The 21,666-nt window shown below is 40.6% G+C and overlaps 1 protein-coding gene across 4 annotated transcripts in view; it reads right to left on the reverse strand.

Moving 5' to 3' along the window:
- The window catches only part of ctnnd2b (catenin (cadherin-associated protein), delta 2b), a 221,209-nt gene that overhangs the window by 167,597 nt on the left and 31,946 nt on the right, over positions 1–21,666 (reverse strand). For all 4 annotated transcript variants that reach the window (XM_042229109.1, XM_042229108.1, XM_042229110.1 and 1 more), the window contains exon 2: positions 4,465–4,601. In XM_042229109.1, coding sequence (XP_042085043.1) covers positions 4,465–4,596 — 132 coding nt within the window. In that variant the 5' untranslated portion in view covers positions 4,597–4,601. The remainder of the gene's footprint in view (positions 1–4,464; positions 4,602–21,666) is intronic.

Raw genomic sequence — 21,666 nt, forward strand, 5'->3', positions numbered from 1 at the left:
TGACAAAACAAATTTCCCACGTGTGGGACTAATAAAGGTTATCTTATCTTATCTTATCTTATCTTATCTTATCTTCCCATAGTAGAGTGCTAAGTTTATAAGCTAGCACTGCTACACACTGCACACTGGCACAAAACCTTGTGTGGCCTTCTTGCTGTTGTAGATCCATGACTGCTGAATGCACATTCACAACTTGATATTTCAGAACCGACTGGATTGTCAGATGCTACCAAGCTGTAAGCAAAAGACAGCTAATCAATACCCTGAGCTACTTTCACTTGATCTGTCATTCAATAAGACAATATGTCAGCTTTCTCAAATAGGCCATGTCTCACAGTAGAATCAAACTCTTTCAGACTTCACACTGTGCTTTCCCCAGTAGCAGATGTGGTGACAGCAAAGAGATGATGAACGATACAAGGACAAAAGCTGACAGATGTGATAAATACAACGTCGAATGGCTAATCAATCTCACGCGGGGAGAAGGAAACGAAGGAAAAACAGCAGCAGGGATCTCCTGGTGTGAGTCAGCAGAGGCAAAAGAGTTTGATTGGCAGTGTGTAAACGCATGTGTTTGTGGGTTGTTGGGGTTTTTTTTGCAGACTGCATGTCCGTGTGTGAGAGTGTGGGTGAAGCTTTTTCTCATGCCTGACCCTGTCTTTATGAACCAAACAGGAAGTTTGGGCACCCACACTGTTTCAAAAAATACGTGGGTTTTTTAGTGCCTGGTAACAAACACTGGCATCGGCCCAAACGTAGTGAAAAATGGCACAATGCAAAAACAAGTTTGAAAGGAAGTGACAAATGACTGGCTTAAGGAATAATGAACCTTCACCGTGGTGCAGTCGGATGAAGAGGAGTGAGTGAGCAACTATTTGTTTGTCTTCACTTTCTTCGGACAGCTGACACGTCCTTCTCTTCTGCCTTTTTCTTTCACACCTTCTCATCAGAAGGCCATTACCATGCCCTAGATGATGTGGAAGTTTGTGTGTAGGTGTGTGTACACGACCTACGTGTGTGTGACCGTCCAAGTCTACGTGACCTACTTAGATCAAGAATGGATCTCGGGACGTTGTAGTAACTCACAGAAATCACTGAGTGAAAAACATGAACAATCCATTATCTTAGCCTGCTTTCAGCATTTTTAACAGCTATCTTTGGCTTCTTCACATTTCCTCTGTTCAGCTCCATGCAGAGCTTTGGATGTTTACAGTTGAGTTGATATACACTTGTCATAGGCATGAATGTTATGGTAATTTGGGGGCTTTTAATGATTTCTTTGAAGACTTTTTTTAAGGATTTTTTTCTAATCCACACAGTCAAAATTATACATACAGCTTCACTACACTGTACACCAGTGGTCGCCAACCTTTTTTGCACCTCGGACCGGTTTATGTCCGACAATATTTTCACGGACCTTTAAGGTGTCATGGAGACCGGCCCACCAGGTATTATAGGAAAAGCCATAAAGCCTTTAAATGAAAACAAACGCTGTTGTGACAGTGATGTACACTATCTTGTTGATGTAAAATGTATGATTTCTATACATTTTACATCTGATGACCACTTTGGTTGTAAGATTCAGATAATTATTTATTAAAAGCTAGACATTTTAAATGAGAATAAGAAAGAAAAGTATTTCTTTGTGCCCCCCTTTCCCTGTTAATGCCCTACCTGGCCCCCTGGCATAACTTTACTAGACCCGCCCCTGCACCCACCAGCTGTCAGCTACTTAGAAAAGGATCCTGGTGTTATTTGTCTCTCAGAAACAGGTCATAACTTCCCTTCAACTCATTCACGTCACCTAAAAGGTAAACCTGTTTCTCCATCACCTGTTCAGCTCTGATGATTCAGTAAGGACATTTCCTGGTTTCATCTTCATGTTTCCCTTTCACCACATATCCAAACCGACATCATGACCAGCAGCTTTACAGCTGTGGCTCCAACAAACATCAGCTGATGCTAGAAATTAATATTAAGCTTGTAGCTTCCCATTGCCAGTGTGTGAATGTGTGTGTGAATGGGTGAATGACTGAATGTAGTGTAAAGTGCTTTGGGGTCCTTAGGGACTAAGTAAAGCGCTATAGAAATGCAGGCCATTTACCATTTACCATTTAAATAAATTCTAACAACAGCTTACTAAGCTTAAATGTGCTGCTGTTTTTTAGCGCAACATCAGGTGGTTTCGTCTTTCTGGCGCAAAGTGAACGATAAACAAAAGAGAAAAGCTGATCAGCCGATCATTGATCAGTTTCATGATTGAAGTAGCAACAAGAGAGGGAGGGGGAGGGAATGAGAGAAGAAGAGGCAGCTGACAGCGTAAAGACACAGAATAGCTCTTTCAGAGCTATTGCCCAAGCAAGGGGGCGGGGTCTCCATCCAACCTCCTCTGCCGTAATTGGTCAAGCCCAGAGTTGATCATGACACATTAGCCAATCCCCACCTTTCATTGTTTATACCATTACAAAAAACAAACAAAAAAACATCCGCCCATAAAATTGAAAACTCACCATCAGCCCACCGGGCAAATGGCCAGTCCAGCTATGCCGGTGCCGAACAACTCACGGACCGATACGTGGCCCAGAGGTTGGTTGCTGCTGCTGTACAAAGAATATATATATACAACCCAAATAATATTTGGTTAAATGTACCCTAAAACATTGCACCGTGACTAGACCCTTTGGCAGTCATCTAATTACATAACATAATTTTGACTGGATAGTTGACGACCCTTCTTCAGAATTGGTACAGTCCATTTGAATTGGTTGGTTTCCTTGTACAGACCCACATTTTAAGCAGAATCCACAAACTTTCAGTAGAGTTGAGTTTGGGGCTTTGGGAAGACCAAGCTTAATGTTAGCCTGCTTTCTTTTTTATCTTTTAAGCATCGATTTGTGTAAACTTGTGTGAACTTGTGTAAATCTTCAGTTCTTCTTCTTAGATCATCACTGAGTCCCCTGAACTTTTCCATTGTTCTGACTATTTGTTAATCGGCAAAGAAAAATTAACAGTTGTAGTTAATCATGATCACTAACGAGAAGTTAATAGGTCTTGGCCTTGTCAAGTTAAAAGACATTGGAGAACAGCGCCACTTATTAAAATATTTAAATGAGTGTATGTCTATATTTGAGGCTGTATGCATAATTTTGACCCTGCATGGATTAGAAATATCCCATGAGCATCAAATCTGAAATGCACCAAGTGTTTGTTTTGACAGTTCAAAGCAGATTAGAGCTGAAGAATTAACTTTGTTTAGTGTAGTATTTACCCAGCGTTTGTTGCACGATTCCAAATAAATCCAGTGCTATTGGCCTTTTCAACAGTTGGGGAAACAATAAATCCAAACAAAGCCTCTATGTGTAGAACTTTGTGGCACCGTGCTTCCCCTCATGACATTTCTTACCTTAGTCAAAATTATGATATAGATATTCACGGGTCTGACCAGTTCTTTGAAACCTGCTTATTAAGGTGGTATCACATTTATCTTTGGTTATGGGTTGGTTGATTACATACAGTGGCCCTGAAAGGTCAAATGCACTGCAAGTTTTAAAAAAGGGCAGTAAATAGAAAAAGACTGCAAAATCTCACAAAAAAACCCCAACTAAAACAAAACAAAACTCACAAACCACAAAGGAAGTGTTTTTGGAGAGACAATAACGCAGTAGCTACCAGCAAATGGCTAATAACATCTGTCACTTCTGCATCTGTTCTATCATGTTAATGTCTCCCTAAAAAAAACTTGTTTTGTGAATATCTTGGTCCACTTTCATTGTATCTCTGTATCATTGTATATAACTCTGGTTATATTTTTTCTATTTCCATGTGTTTTATTCAAATTCATTGTCTTTTGCAGTATTTTTTTTCTTTATCACAAGCTCATGTATTAAAAGCCTGATAATTATAGCACAACATTACATGACTTACTGTTATATATACAACTAAATCAGTACAATTTAAAATTAGCATACCTGACTTAAGTGTATTCAAAAAAGGGATTGTAAATAAAAAATCATTAAAGTCTTTAGCCTTCATTAATGCATAACCAACACAAAACACAGTCCAGCTGTGTTGCCCAATCTTGACTGTACTGTAAAAAAATCTGCTGGATGCTTAGTCACACATAGAATTTCCAACAAAGCTGCTCAGACTTTGACAAAATGTGGGCGAATGATGCGTCCTACTGCATTAGGGTATTTTCAAAAATAATACTGAGCATCTGTAGCCCAAGGCTCTCTCCTAACAGATCAAAATGTGGTGACATATTTGTGACACATTAGCTCAGATGGGCATTCCATCATTTGTGTTTACTGTTTACCGTCAGCTTGTTTCGCCCCGAAAGGATGGGGAATTATCCTCACTACATTCTGGTGATCATATTTCATTAATTGTGACAGCCCTCCATTTACGTCGCACGCACACTCGCAAGAACGCTCACATGCACATTCACACACACGGACTTCTAACCTGTTCCTTGACTGAGGCGAGGATGGCGGAGGTGGTTTCAGACTCGGAGCCGTCTCCGTTGGAGGCATTGAGGACGGGGCTCAACATGGTAGCAGCGCTGGCAGTGTCAGACGCCACCTCAGGCACTGGCATACCTTCTGGAAAACAATGGAAAATGCAAGTCTTTTACTATTAGACACATCCCAACATTTAGAGTGGGACATAATTTTTACACTCGTCATGCACACATGAGTGGAGGTTGGATGTGGAGCTGTGTAACAAATCCATTTGGAAAAAAATCTATTTGGTCACTGACAAAACCTGCTAAAAGACTACTGCTCCGCTCTTTATTTGCATTTTCTTTCTGACTTTTTCAGATTCAGGTCATAGGTAGCTAGAGCTTATTGTAGCATGCATTTAAAAAAGGGCAGTGACGCATCAAGGACAGGTGCACGGGAGCAAAACAAATGTAGGCCAGCGAGAAGAGGGAGCATACTCTACAGAGATAATGGAGAATCAAATTTTGTAGACACACATTTTAAAAAATTGTGTGTTTACAACGCATTGTGTTCAGCGTCCTGCTTGGTTGTAGACAATTTTCAATCAATCTCGTGCTGTGTCTCCTGTACAGCACAGAATGCGTTCAGCTTGTCAAATTTACATAAATCTTCGCCAGCAGAAGACAGCAAACACAACAGTGTCAATGTCAAAGGATTATAAGGCGCATTAAGCAAAACAAAACAGTCAGGTAAGTCAAACTTTATTCAACTCAATCTTCTTGCTTCCTCTACTTCTGCACCATTGATTCTCTCGCAGCCGTTCTATTTCCATGTTCTGTACCTGAAAACAGGTTTTGATCTTTGGTTTCATTCTATAATACTGGACTTATTTTTCTAAGAAGGTTTGAACTTTGAGAGTGTTTAAACAAGAGAGAAAAGTGTGAAAATGTTCATGCCTGTCTGAGAAAAGTGTATAAAGTGTGGAGTGATGGGTTTTACAGCCTTAAAACATCTATAATAATAAAAAATAAAGTTAGCTACTTCGCAGATTTCACCTATCGTGGGTTATTTTTAGAACGTAACACCCGCAATAAACGAGGGACCACTGTACTCAAATTTACTTACGGTATAATTATTTCTTTGTTTCCTTTAAAAACCTGATTTGTTACCTTTTTATTCTAGCATACCTACCATTTATATTGTATATATTTACACTGTAATTTCAAATAAAATGCATAAAACTTCCACTTATTTATAGGGGAGTTTTATCCTTAGTCACAGGTCGTGCTATAATGTGTTGCTAAGAGTGCTACAATATTTTGTTCCTCACAAAATAAAAAGAAGATATAGATTTAGTAACAATGAAGCAGATCGAACATAACATGTCTACTGTAGAGCTAATCTGCACAGGTAACGCCTCATAATATGCATCCATCCATGTTCTGCCTCTTATCTGGGTCGCAGGTTCAACAGTCTAAGCAGAGGTGAGAACACCTTTCTCTTCCTAACCAGCTCCTCCAGCTTTTCTTGGGGTTACACTGAGGTTTTCCCATGTCTTCGGTCTTCCCCAGGGCCAGAACACCTCACCTAAGAGGTGTCAGATGCCTGAGTCACCTCACCTACTGCTTTTGATGTGGATGTGCACCATTCTGAGCCTCTGCTGTATGAACAAGAGAGCCCAGCTACCTTTCAGAGCAAGCTCATTTCCAGTGCATGTAGCCACATATTGTTTCCGATGCTACACACAGCTCAGGGTCCTTGCTGAGAGCAGGAATGTAGACTTATCAGTAAATTAGCAGCTTCACTTTCATCCTTTATTTTAACCATTTGTAGTTATTTTACTGTTAAGAAAAAAGCTGTAAAGTTGCGTCTGGTTTTTAAAAAAGTTTGTAACTGCCTCTTAGATAAGGTCTGAACACATATTTGGGCGGCTATTTTGGTATCACAAGTCTAACTTCCAGAGTTCCAGCATCAGAGGGACTGGCACACACACACACACACACACACACACACACACACACACACACACACACACAAATTCCATGCTTGATGCCATGTGTCATCCTGTATTTGACCAAGCGTAGGAGGACACGGGCTTCACATGTGCCATGTAATCCTGATGCAGCACAGAGCTGGTGTAACGGCTGCATCAGCCAGATTTATACACTGGGGAAAGGATCGGAATGAGGAATGCGCACACATACAGACACACACACAGACACAGACACACACACACACACGTGCACGTGCACACACGTAAAACTGTGCTGCTGGCATGAGGCAGCACAAGCCTAATGCCGAGGTAAGAAAAGTGGAGCCTGTGAGCGGAGAGGAGGGGGGATGAAGGGAAAAATGAATGAGAGTGAGGATGACAGCCCAGAGAAGACAGCAGAGAGATGGAGGCGAGGTGAGGAGAAAAGAGGAGGAGGTTGATGGGATATGAAGAAAAGACATGACAAGAGGAGAAAACTATTCTTGCATGCTGCTAGGCAACAATCTCTGGTCACTGAAGGCTGCTAATATGGCTGACCTGGCTTTACGTGTCTTCCATTTTGGAGTGTTTCTTTTGCTCTCCGTTTCCCAAATCACTGTTTGTAAACCGAAACCTTTCACTTCCACCCACTTTGCTGCTTACGCGTAATCTCTCTCGCTCCTTCTTTCCTCCTCGTGCCTCCCCACTATTGTGTTCTCCTCCCTCACTTCTCTTCACTTGACCTGTTTCAGTGCGTGCTCATCTTTTTCAGCACATTTCTGCTTTATTAGGCAGCACCCAGAGGAGGGTGACAGAAGGAGGATGACCCACAAGGTTGTGGGTTGAATTTGAACCTGCAATGCTACAATGCACCTGAGCTCTCTCAGCCTCACCTTCTCCGAGGATGCACTGTACCTCATAAACATGCTGCTTATCTGGCTCTGTGACACCGTTACATGCTTCACATTCTTCCTGTCAGCTCAATTTTCTGAAATCTGTACTCTCTGCGTCTGCCAGCACAACTGTAAAGCATGAGCTGTACTGTCCATTTAAAAGGAAACTCAACCCTGCCTATTCTGCTTCTCTTACCACTCTTTGCTCTTTCAGTAGTCATCATCACAGAGTGTCATCCCTCCACTTTTCATGATTTGTCTCATCCCCTCTGGAAATCTCGCTCCTGTGTTCTATGTTTTTGTTTCTGTAAGCAGAGTTGGGTCCTGGTTCATGGTAGCTGTCGCTGAGGCCTTCTCAGTCAGATGAATGTTTGCTTCCATCTTTAAGCTTTCAAGAAGAAACCTGTAACATTTGCTAGACAGCAGCCCCTGTGGCCACCATGTTACGCTGGCCCTGGGAGGCCAAACGGACTGCAACTTAAGAAAACACCAGCAATAAGAAAAATGCTGCAAAAGCACCCAAAACACAACGGAAATAGGAAAAAAGAAAACAGAAATAGAAAAAACGAAAACTGAAATGTGAAAAAACAGATTTCCAAAGCACAAGGGAAGTGTTTCTGGGGAGACAATAACCCGACGGACCACTTGCAGGAACCAAAATATGCTAAGAATTGCGCTGGGAGACACTTAAAAGAAGTGGAGGATGTATCGGTTTTGCGAGGAAAGAAAAGATGAGAGGTAAGTGTGTTAGCCTAACTATTAGCCTAAAAATCCGTCATCAGTATTATATGAATCATGAGATTACAACACGCTTACCTAGCATATTTTGGTTCCTGCAAGTGGTCCGTCGGGTTATTGTCTCCCCAGAAACACTTCCCTTGTGCTTTGGAAATCTGTTCTTTCCTATTTCTCTTTTCATTTTTCCTATTTGTGTTTTGTTTTTTCCTATTTCCATTGTGTTTTGTGTGCTTTTGCAGCATTTTTCTTATTGCTGGTGTTTTCTTAAATTGATGTCCATTTGGCCTCTCAGGGCCACTGTACCATGTTGGTGAAAAATGAAGCCAATGAGGAAAGCTTGCAATGGCTGGTGCTGCTTAGAGAATAAAAGCAGGTGCATAGTGAGGACGTTATACTGCGAGATGGTGCAAAGTTTTTATGTATACAACAGTATACAACAAACAAAGAAAATAAAACATAAAAATGATTTTAAGTTAAATAAGACCAAGATTGTATAAGAGAGTAGTGCAAATTGCTTTAATAAATAATATGTGTACTATAAAAAAAGCAACTGCAAGAAAGCACAATACCGAAATATTTGTGTGAAATCTGGTGCCTGACAAGTGTTGTTCACCTGTCACAGAAGGAAGAGTTACTGTACACTTGAGATGGGTTGAGTATGATGGAGAGCACTTTGTTTAGTGACAAACCAATGAGTGACATCTGTTTCTTACAGTCTATGGTGGATATATTTTTTTGCCACACCGAGTACCACATTGTGCCTAAACACAGATTATTAACACAGCGAATTTCCTTGTGGGGACAATAAAGCCTGACCCTTGAGTTTAGAAAACTGTTTTGTAAAAATCTCCGCACTGAATAAAATGATATACAATTCTTAAAATATGACGGAGATGAAACTAGGCCAGCGAATAAAAAAGAAAAAAGGCAGAAAAGAAATTAGAACTCCTTTTGGAAGTATCGGAACACAAGAATAAGATCCTGCAGTTTCAGTGACTTGGTAGTTCAACAGAGAAGACAGATAATTCAAGTCACTTCAGTAGTTGTCTTTGATCCACCATCCACTGTATGCCACGCTGAGTCACGCATGCAGTGCATACTTGGGAAATAGGCCTTTTTTCACACCAGCAGCATGACTGGTACAAATGAACATTTTAACAGTGAGGCAATGTTCGCTTAACAGAGCCTTTTTAACTACTGGAAATTTCTAGATCTGAGCAATGACCTGCAGCTGTTCTTCATACCGCATTATGACTTTACCGCATATGCCTGTTTATGAGTTGTATCCCATTACTACCGCTGTTAAGCCCATTCATCCATTAGCCTACCTAATCTATTTGCTTAGTCTTGATTGCACAGCCATGATGTACTCATCATGTTTGCACATCTCTTACATCATCACCCCACATCTCTGCTTTTTATCGTTGTCTTGCTTAGTGCACATTTCTGTTTTCTCCATAGGGAATACTTCTGAAATGATTTATGCAGGGCATACAAAATGAGTTGAAGTCTGGTTGGGTATTTTTTCTATTAAAAACTAAGAGTGTTTGAAAATAAATTTGGGAAATATGGTACTGTGGAAAAAACTCTTGAGCCACACCTCATTTCTTTTTATGTTGCTAGGAAAATGGGAAATAGGTGCAGTGATTTATTGAAATGTGCAAACATAAATCAAAATACAGAGTTTCTACAATTCTAAAAAGCTTGAGTCATTATTTGCTACAACTACCATTTATTCTTCATCACAAACTAAACTTTTGCAGGTAGCTTTTTTGTCATTTATGGAACTTCAGGAATAGTTCGCAATGCTTCTTGAAGGACATTCAAAGCTCTTATTTGGAGGTTTTTTTTCCTTTTGTAAGGTTCTTTGTCAAGATGACTCCTCACTGCTTCAATAAGTTAGAGATCCAGGCTTTGGGGACGCCAATCCATGACTGATGGTGTTCCAGTGTTCGCTTTTTCAATCCAGGTATGCATTGGTACTGCATGGGGGATCAAAATCTGACAATAATTTTATGTGTTCATAATTCCATTAATTTTAACACCATCCACTACACCAGTGGCTGAAATGTTGCCCCAAACTATGACTGACCCTGTTTGCAGGCATATGAAGCAAAACCACCATCTTAAGTGTGTCAGAATTCCTCCATAGATTCAGGACCTGTATGACAGACAAGCTGTTTAAAAAGCCCCAGAAGTCCTGCAGACTTTGGTGATTCTAGATTTTTCATGTACTACCACTAATTTATGCAATGAAGCACTTACTGTATGGACGGAAACTATATTACCAGAAACTAGGATGGTGACAAACATTGTGCGTTCTAGATGTCATAATTTCAGACTTCAGCCTCAGTTCTAAAGACATGACCAACACCCTAGCAACCTAGGTTCAATAGGGAAAGATGCGTATTTGATTTGATTTGATTTGATTTCTCAACCAGCTGGAGAATCGTTGCTGGCTTTTGCTGGGTAACATTAGTAGGAATGAACGTTCTACATCAAAGCCTCCTAGTTGTTTTCGTTGTTTGCAAATTGCTGGGGTTGCCTGTAGTTTGCATAGAAGATGAAGATTTGTCTGCAAACACACACCAACCACTGAGTGGGAGTAAAACTCGAAAAAGTGCATCACAAACCAAAATGTTGTGCCTTACCAACCAACCACTTCACTTCCGTGCACTTCACATTCACATTTTCACTACTGCTTAAGCCAGTAGTTGGCAAGTGGTTGAAGACCAGTTGGCATCTTCCAGAGAAACTATGTGCTACTGCAGCAATCTACTGGCAACCAAAGCAATCCAATGGAGGTTTTTTTTTGTGCAGTACCATATACTTCTTTGCGACCAAGCACGCCAGTGACACCAATGCACATTTTTCTCTGGCGATCAGCCAATTGGTCCCTAGGTCTGTGTGAGTGGAGCTTAGCATTGTCAGTGGGGCTACCTCAGCATGGTGGTGTTAGCATTAATCCCTCCCCCCAAAAATCACCATGCATACTAATACATTGCTGCACCAACACTAGAAATTCCTACATTGATGGTGAAGGATGTCCTGATCCTGCACTGTGTTCAGTCTCTCCTTACTTTGGCTTGATTAAGCATTAAAAATTTAACCTGACAGTACATCCAAGCTTGATCAGAGAATTGAAACCGAAAGTGGAGAAGGCCCAATTTGCCTATAGAATAAAATGCAAGGGAAGATCTGTTTTTTAATTTTGCAGACAGGGCAGGCAGCCAAATATAGGTCAACTCGACAGACCGTGTCCAAGCCCTCATCACACAACTGACCAGTACAAAGCAGCTTTCCCCAATAACAGCCATCAGAACTAGGTTACAGAGGCCAACAGCCCAGCTAGAGACAAGACTTTGAATATGGATTAGGCCTAAAGGCTTTATTTCACTGAAGTATAATCTTGGATTTTTAGGTCTATATTTCAGCGGTGTAATGCAGGGGTATTTAGGCCTGCATTTCACAGCGTAATCTCTGATATTGCTGTAACATTGTAAATGCAGCTCACCACGCTATGATTGACATGTCTGACATGGGGAATATTGGGCTTAATCTTTTGACCCATTAAGCTCATCAGTCGGGTCTGAGACAGGCATGTTTTGGTGAAGACAGAATTCATCAGAGGTGCAGCAAATCAGCTAAACCTCTGTATGGCAAGGTTCTTTGTGGGTGTTGCATATTGCACTCACGACTCTATTTCCTGTTGTGTACATATGTGTGTGCATAGTGCACTAAAGCGTGTGTGCATATGTGGGTATTTGTACTTTTTATCTGAGATATGAGTGTTTGATGGGCAGTCCCCCGTTGCCTCATTAAAACTTGCAGCAGTGTTTTGTTTTGTCTTCACCAGTCATCTGTCCCTTTGTCTAGACCCTGCACCCACGACTCTGCTTCCAAATTAACAACATTTACCAATGCAATTAGTACTGCCTGTGTATCACTTTGTATTTATTTAAACCCAGTGTCAACCGTGAATGTATGGCTTTAACTTTTCTGTGTTACCTCTGAGAGTTTTGTGATATTTGATTTACTCTTTTGTTGTCTAATGGACATGTCAAAAGAAATGAAACAGTAATGATAGTAGTACAAGACACATTAAAACCCCCAACCGACACCTATCTAATTAAAATCCTGTCTTGGACATTTGAGCAGTCCCTTTTAGCTTTATAGAGCATTTTGGCATCTTTTAAAACATTGATTGATTTCACAGTCCTCAGTTTGATGGGTTTGCTCTTATTTTCCTACCTCAGTAGAGACATATATATACATATTTACACTCAGTTGGTGGAGAACAGAATTAATATGTGAGTGAATGTTGGATTAGCATGAGCATACCAGCTTTATAGTATAGAGATCCTCCCACTGTACTATATGAACAATAACATGTCTTTTGTCCTGTTTTCCTTCTCTCACCCCAACCAGTCGCAGCAGATGGCCCCGCCCCTCCCTGAGCCTGGTTCTCCCAGAGGTTTCTTCCTGTTAAAAGGGAGTTTTTTCTTCCCACTTTTCCTTCGCCAAAGTGCATGCTCATAGGGGGTCATATGAATGTTGGGTTATTCTCTGTATGTATTACTGAAAGGTCTATCTTACAATACAAAGCACCTTGAGGCAGCTGTTGTTGTGATTTGGCGCTGTACAAATAAAATTGAATTAAATTGAATTACTATATGTGAGTATGTGAGTTTACATCAAGGTGTCATCATCAGTGTTGGGACTAACGCGTTATTAAGTAACGCGTTACAGTAACTACGTTATTATTGTGGTAACGAGCACGGTAACTAGTTATTATGCCAAAATCAGGAACGCGTTAGTCGTTACTGGGATTTAGATAGGGTCGTTATTCGTTACTTCGTGTGGTGGCTATCGCGGAGCTTCCACAGATTCAGTAACATTAGCAAGTGGTGGAGGCCAGCAGGTGGATGAAGGAAAAGGGACGCAGAAGGAAAAGAGACCCGAGGCGGCCGCTGGTCCAAGTGTGAACTGAACTTCAGGTAAGAAGTTATAACCTGCAGTCTCTCTGGGTCAGATACGAACCAAGTTTAGGTGGAGTTTATTTTCGTTATTCTGACTTTTTCCGAACTGCTACTAGCTAGCATGACGGAGTTTCTATACAGCTGGGTGGTGCTATGAAGTTAATGATGTTGAACTTTATTTTGTTCATAAGTTATTAGAGTTGCCAACCGTCCCGTCTGGTATTCAGAGAAAATATTACGCGTTTCTTATTGAAGTGAAAAGGAACAGTTTGTCCCGTAATTCAGCTACAATGAAAAAGACACAAAGCTGGAGTTATTCTGTGTTTACGCTGCACAGCTGCCTCTTCTTCTCTCATTCTCCCCCCTCCCTCTCCTGTTTCTACTTCAATCATGAAACTGATCAATGATCAGCTGATCGGCTTTTCTCTCTTGTTTATTTATCGCCCACTTTGCGCCGAAAGAGGAAACCAGCGGATGTCGCGCTAAACAACAGCAGCACGTTTAAGCTTGATCAGCTGTTGTTAGAATTTATTTAATATTAATTTCTAGTATCAGCTGATGTTTGCTGGAGCCACAGCTGTAAACCTGCTGGTCATGATATGGTTTGGTTATCTGGTGAGAGGGAAACATGAAGATGAAACCAGGAGATGTCCTTACTGAATCATCAGAGCTGTGATGGAGAAACAGGTTTACCTTTTAGGTGACATGAATGAGTTGAAGGGAAGTTATGAACTGTTTCTGAGAGACAAATAACACCAGGATCCTTTTTTAGGTAGCTGACAGCTGGTAACTGTGCAGGGGCGGATCTAGCAAAGTGTTGCCAGGGGGTTGTAGGGCATTAACAGGGAGACAACACAAAGAAATACTTTTCTTTCTTATTCCCATTTAAAATGTCTAGCTTTTAAAAAAATAATTATCTGAATCTTACAACAAACGATTGATAGATTAATGCATGTATACCATCAGAACAGTGAACATCACTGTCACAACAGTGTTTATTTTCATTCAAAGGCTTTATGATATTTCCTATAATGGTGGGCCGGTCTCTAGTCAAAATGCCCGGGCCAATTTTCTGTCCCAGTCCAGCCCTGTATGCAGCTCATCTGCAGTCTGGTGTTACCTACATCTTCCTATTCAGAAGGCAGAATTTCTGAGTTCTGAGTACAATCGAAAGCACCACGACTGCAGTTTTTGTGTTGGATGTAAAAGGCGCACATGGCGCTGTGACGTAGGCTAGAATCATGGCAGCAGTCAATGACGGTCCAGGCGTGGGATTTCTCTCGTGGAAATGTGCACATTATCTTTTCCTTTCTATTGGTAGGTGGCACAGTGCACTTGTGGCAAGTAAGCAAGCTAGAAGACTGGCAAAGTTATGGAAGAAACACATTAACAAGAGAATTCTGAGTAAAACCAAAGTTACTTTCCCTAGTAACTAGTTACTTTGAAAGTAACGAGTAACTTGAAGTAACTGAGTTACTTTTGAGAGAAGTAACTAGTAATGTAACTAAGTTACTATTTTAAAGTAACTTACCCAACACTGGTCATCATTTATAAAAGGCCTTATCCCAGATATTATTTTGTACTTCTGACTGCTGACTTCTGAAGACAACGCAAGCAATATTATTAATATTTTTTAATGAAAATGGATAATGCAGTTTTTGCTGAAAAGGTTTGCATCTATATTAAGACCAACATTACACACAACTTTCTCACACAAGGCTGTCCCTTGAACAGCTTGATAAACATAGCAGTGTTACATAAACTCATAAACTGCATAGACTGCAGTGATTTGCAAACCTATATACCAATTTTTGCTCATAACCAAGCATAGATATCATGTCATTTCTTTAAACTGAGACATTTTACTATTTAGGTGATGCATATCAGCTTTTCCAACACATCTGTCACAGCCACCCTCTACATGTCCTCCTTCATGACATTCATGAACCTCCTCTGAAGTCTTTTTCTTTTCCTCCTGGCTGGCAGCTCCATCTTCAACATCCTATGTTCAGTATATCCTCTATGGCTCCTGTGTACATGTCTCAACCATCTCAGCTACCAACTTTGCTACCTCCAGCTCAGATTCCTGTCTTTTTTTCACTGCAGCTGTCTCAAACCATACGAGCTTGTAAACCTTCCCCTTCATTCTTGCTGCTATCCTTCTGTCATAAATCACCCCTCACACTCATCTCCACCCACTCCAACCTGGCTGTCTTACGTACCGTCCGTTGCTTTGAATGATTGACCTCAGGTATTTTGAAATTTTCTACCTTCACAATGTCTACTCTTTGCATTTTAACTTTTCCACCCATTCCTCCACTTCCTCTCATTTACACAAATATTTTAGTCTTGCTTCTATTGCCTTTCTTCTGTCCAGTGTATGCCTCCACCTCTCCAGGCACTCTTCCACCTGTTCCCTACTCTCACTACAGATCAAAGTGTCATCTGCAAACATCAAACTCCAGCAGCCTGCCAGGCTGTCCATCACCACTGCAAACAAGAAGGGGCTCAGAGCGGATTCCTGTTATAATTCCACTAGGAGTGACAGATGGGCTGTGGGGGTGTGATTGGTAGCTTAAACATCTGGAATTGGGAGCATCCATATTTGGAAAAGCACCCACAGTGCTGAAAGGTTCCCATATGGAAAAGATATATATAAATCTTATAAAGTTTGTATCTGTCTTGTGTGAAACTTGTATGAAAAGCATATAAGAGTGAAAACAGATATAAGATCCCTTGAAAAATTATATAATGAAACTTGTATGTTTTGGATACTTACTAAAACAATGTATGAAAGTAATGAGAAAGTGGCCACTTTCATGAGTAAATCATGTAAGCCTTATATGATTTACTCATGAAAGTGGCCACTTTCATGAGTAATCACATATAAGTTTTTACTATTTCTTTTCCATATGGGATACTATCTATACAGCCGAATTTTTCTATCTTAATGGTAAAATGGTAAATGGCCTGTATTTGTATAGCGCTTTACTAGTCCCTAAGGACCCCAAAGCGCTTTACATATCCAGTCATCCACCCATTCACACACACATTCACACACTGGTGATGGCAAGCTACATTGTAGCCACAGCCACCCTGGGGCGCACTGACAGAGGCGAGTGCTTTCTATCTATCATTCACATGGATAGCAATTAGGGGTTAGTATCTTGCCCAAAGATATTTGGCATTGAGACTGGAGCAACCAGGGCTCCAACCACCCAAGTGGCTATATGATAGCCCGTTGGGTTATCATATAGCCCGACGGGCGGGGCTGAGATAGATTTTGGTCGCCCGACCGGAGATATCGCTAGCTCCGGGACGTCGGGCTAGTGATTTTGCAAGCCCTGAATCCTGACTATGATCTTTCCCCAGCCTCATTTAAATGATTAAGTTGCCTAAGGATAAACATAAATGCATTAATCATTCTTTACCTGGGGCAGCTACAAGTCTTTTAACAAAGGATGTTTGGGAAATCACAGGTTTGAAGACAGAGCAAGAGGGAGAGGACTAAACCCAATTTGGCTGCTTGAGTTTCAAGCTCCTCTGAATGAAGTTATGACTGTGACTTTTAGGTTGCTGTTAATTGATTAGTACCACCTGTGCTTTTCCTGTAGAACAAGTCTAAATGTCTGCTAAATAAACAAATAAATAAATAAACAAGACAAGTAGAGAGAGGAGTGAGCACTTATGTTCACCTTAAAAAGGTGCAGCAGCAGCATTTACAGGTCCTGCAGATTAGGACTGTTTTCCCAGTTAAAGTCCACATGAACCAGATGGGGAATAACAAGGTGCCTGCATTGAACGTATGGCGTTCAATGCAGGCACCTTACTTCCTCCTACTATACCAGTATCTTGGAAATGGACGCTGCCATCTTGTGCTAGTATCATAATCTGCAACCTGCAAAGAAGTGTGGATGTGAAATTAAGGTCCTGAAGGTTGGATGGCATTTCAGAGATACAGGCCTCTTTCACTGCAGCGACTTTGAACTGACTGACAGGTAAATATATATGTTACTAATGGCATTAATGTTTTATTTAGGTAAACAGCCATTATTAATTTGATAAGTAACATGTGTTAGCCTAATATTCTGTATGATAGTGTTCATGTCATCTATCCTCACACAGAACATATGGAACTCTAATCAGCCAAAATAAGTGACAGTATCCATGTGGACAGGCCGTGATGGTATCACTGATCATTTGACTTTTCACCACAGAGTTGTTGCTGGAAGACAATAGCAGATGGCTTTATGAGCATCATTCAGGGTTAATTACCCACCAACTAAATCTATCTGTGGGAAAAGTGCAGATGCTAATGGGCATTTATATTAAGTGGGTACACAAGCTGACACTGTACCTACAGCAGTGCTGTAAAATACAGCGTGCATCGCTCAGAATATCGCTTAAGGATAGCAGCTCAGAAAAGACCATTATGAGGCATTTGGCCACAATAAAAATCCATTATTTAATAAATATGTATTATTAAAAGCATGAATGCAGAAAGCCAGTTACATGACAATAAAAACCCTTGCCAAGCTACTTCAGAGGGCGTCTGCTGTGTTGTTATTTTGCTGCCTGGCTCGCTGAATATGGATCGCAATTAAGTTCGCTCTGATTGTTTTCATTTCATTTATATATTTTAAGCACAAATGCTAATGGCGCTTACTGATATTTGTTGGTGTTTGCTAGAAAGCACTCTTGATTATATAATCAGAATTCACCTAGCAAAGTTCCAAGGACATAGGAGAGCTTACAGGAACATTTTCTTTTTTTTTCTTTTTTCCCATCGCACTCATGTTTCACATGGATGCGGCTAATTACCCAGAAGAAGGTTCAACAGTCAGCCAACACACTGTAAATATTATATTCTAAGGAACAACAGCACTAAGAACCATAGCCTTAAAGCAGTGTGATGGCAGGTGTTGAGGGATGACAGACGTTTATGGTGTCCATTAAGGTCTAATGAAGTTTTGCACACACTAGAGCTAATGATGCTGATTAAACTCGGTGACAGCTCCACATTATTTGCCCATAATGACACAGAATGGGACTATATTTAATGTAAAATAATGGTGCAGAACAGAAATGCAGAAAACTTAATTAAGGGGAATATTGCAGAAAATTTGCAAATACAAGGGGGAACCTGTCTTTGTAGTCAACTTATGGGTTGCCAAAGGAAATTCAATTTCATTTACACTTATAGGAGGCAGTTTCTCATATTTCGAGCACAGACATTATTACTTTTGGAAGGCATGGTGGGTAATCAGGACAGCTCCCTCAGCACCATTACAGCCCACTCTAACTTGATTTCAGACCTCAGAAAATAAAATCTTAAACAAATGGAATAGAGCTGGTGTTCAGCATTGTTAAAAAGAAAAAAAAATCCACCAATCCACCAAGCTTTGGGATATCCCCCCTCATATAAAGGTAACTAATAAGCGACTCCCATGAAAGCAATCAACAAACATCCACACGAGAGGATGGGATTGATGAGGTTGTTCTAAGTTCTCTTCTATCATGGTCTGATTATGAGAGCAATTTAGACCAACGCTTAAACAAATTATGACAATGTTTATCATATGAAAATCACAACATTTGGGGTCATAAAGCTATTTGTAGCATTGCTGTGCTGCTCAACATTTAGGACCAGCTGTAATCCCATCACTAAAGGAAGCAAGCAGAAAGTAGGATATGATGTGCGAGGGAAAACAAGCAAATAAATCTTTTTATTTGTAGGTATTAGTGGTCCCCTGAGGATGATTCATTAGAAAAACAGAACTCCTCTTTGGGAGCTTTACTGCTACTTGGTTAGAGTCATATAAGAACTCCTAGTTGTACAAAATGAGTGTCTCCCTCAAAGCACTTTTATGCTTCTCAGTGGAAGAAGTCTCTCCTTTTGTTCCACCCTTAGGCCAAATGTTAACTTTATACACAGGAAACAGTATCTCATGACTGAACTGATGTGAAATTTGATGAGCATGCCCTTGTTAGTTGGCTGAAGAAATTCCCTGGTGCCACATTGAAGGCAGACTGTATTTTCTGAATGCCCAAAAGCCTCTACAAATTGTCAGTATGTTGTCCTGTCCAAAACTTTCATAAAATGGGATGTGAACTAGTATACATTGCTGTATGTTCATTTCTGTATTTTATGTACAAAGAGTTAGAGTTTGAGCCTTGGGGTGCGGGTGTGTCAAGCCATTCGTCATAGGTTGTTGAATAGTTGGCTATTCACGGGTTTGGTTATAGATGTATCGTTCCATTCCAGCACGTCGCTCTCGTGTGTGTGTCTGTGCTGCCTGTTGCGTGCGCGCGTGTAGTGTTGTGTGTGTGTGTGTGTTGTGTGTGTGTGTGTGTGTGTGTGTGTGTGTGTGTGTGTGATTTACATTGCTGTGCTTGAGAGCCACCATCTACCGGAACCAAATTCCCTGTATGTGTCTGCACATATACTTGGCCAATAAACATGATTCTGATTCTGATTCTGATAAACTTTCAGCTAGTTAACATGTCCACTGTGCAGTTGAGCTCACTTTCTGTTTCCTATTTAACAAAACTGATATCAGTTAACAACAATAAAGCGGTTAGCACAGGAACGAAGCCAAAGCTGCAAGCTATGGCGTCATTAAAATGTGGAAAATGGATGAGGGCTACATAACAGAACTGAATTTCACATTTTCCTGTTTATTTTTAAAAGACAACTGTATGATTCCAAGGGAATTTATAAATTCAGTTCAATCCGGCCTGTATGTCTGACATCATTAGCCGTTTCCGTGTCCAAACTCCACTCCAGGTCCCAATATCAAACGAACACTGTGGCATCACTAAGAGATAGAAACTGTCTAAATTCCTTCATCTTTAATAAAATGATCAGTGTTGCTGCTTTACCAGGTGAAACAATTAAGTTTAACATCCAGGCATCCATGAAAACAGAATTTATTACATTTAATGGAGTTAGAAGTTAGCAGAAAGTTAGCTTGATAGTTTCCCCCTAAACACCATATACCATGTTCTGACTGAGATTTATGATACAAATTAAAACGCACAGCTCCGCTATCACTTCCAACATAAATGAAGACAGAAAACTAAACAGCAGTGACGTTTGTAGGGTTACTGAAGTTGGACTAGCTGGTATATAATGAGGTGCTACGTGATCGCTAGGTTAGCATAACATAAACACAGAGAAGGTGGAGGATGAATGCTAACTTTTTTCCACTCGATAAAAGTTAACACAAGGGTTTCCGATGGTTAGGGACAAATGCAATCGCATGGCAGGATGCTGTAAATGGACCAAACTTCAGTTAGGAGAACAACTGAGATAATCCATCCACAATACGAGGTTAGTCATTAATATACTGCTGCATGGGCTGGGCTGTAGTTACATCGTAAGGTTTTAAAAACTGAGCTTTAAATCGAACAGTGGTAATAAAACCTGAGAGAGGCCGATAGTGACCATTGCCCTTTTTAGGGGCTTGTTCAGATTAAATAGAACAAGATACAAAACATGTTAAGAACACAACAGCAGATTAGTAAATGCAGATTAGTTTGGACCCGGAATCAGCATTCATATGTCATCACTTAAAGACCGGATATGTATATAGTGCCAAATCACAACAACACTCACCTCAAGCCATTTTATACTGTAAGGTAAAGACCCTACAATAATGGAAAGAAAATTGACAATCAGACATCCTCGTATGAGCAAGCACTTGGAGACAGCGGGAAAGAAAAATCCTTTTATCAGGAAGCAACTTCCAGCAGAGTCCGACCTGGGGAGGAGCAGCCATGTGCCATGAGCGGTTGGGCGTGTGGGGAGCCAGAGAAGTGAGCCAGAGATTAATAATAACTAATACAGCACTAGACATCGCAGCTTTGAGAACTCCCAGAAATGCTAACAAGGCTACAACAAAGCAGAGAAAGCAGAGACCGCACCCCCTGTGGTTTAAGAGGTTTTCTGCTCACTTTGCAGGAGCTGACCAGCGCTACAAAGAAAAACCAATTTTTTTCAGTCAAAGGATTTAGCATGTGTATACATACAGAAGAAAGTCTTTCAATAGAAAACATGTTTTTTAATGTTTTAAAATGACTCAACGTAATAAACACTCACTAATGATTTGGTTGGACTTTACAATTCACACTTTTTTCGCCTTCCGAGTTCTCTTGTTGAAGGCCCCAGTTTATTTGTTCTAAAATTAAACTTCACACGGGCTAAAATAAACATCCAACAATGGAATTCAATTAGCAGACTTCCTCTGTGATCCAAGTTGACTGTTTTGATTAGAGATGCCAGTGAAGGCGCCAGGGCGCAGGCATCCCCAGAGGCTTGGAACCGCCTCTCCTTTTTCATCTCTACCTGTTCACACCAACAGTACATATGGAGTGGCCAAGGCATGGATATGACATCATGAAGTTGGGTTTGCAAATAGTTAAAGATGACTGCATAGCAGACAGACAGAAAGTTTCATCCCAGTGTCACAGCAATTTATGCATTTCACAGTTGGTTATAATTAATCTATTTTTGCCTCCAGGCTTCAGGACTTTTAGTTCCATGGCAAGTTCAGAAAGGTCTAAAGCCCCATAAAGACATGGCATTCAAAAAAGACGAAGCGATCTGACTATGTTGGTTTGGCCAGCAGTCATACAAAGTA

Source organism: Haplochromis burtoni, unplaced genomic scaffold (assembly GCF_018398535.1).
Source record: "Haplochromis burtoni strain Fernald_Lab_line unplaced genomic scaffold, NCSU_Asbu1 Contig_380, whole genome shotgun sequence".
Taxonomy (NCBI): domain Eukaryota; kingdom Metazoa; phylum Chordata; class Actinopteri; order Cichliformes; family Cichlidae; genus Haplochromis; species Haplochromis burtoni.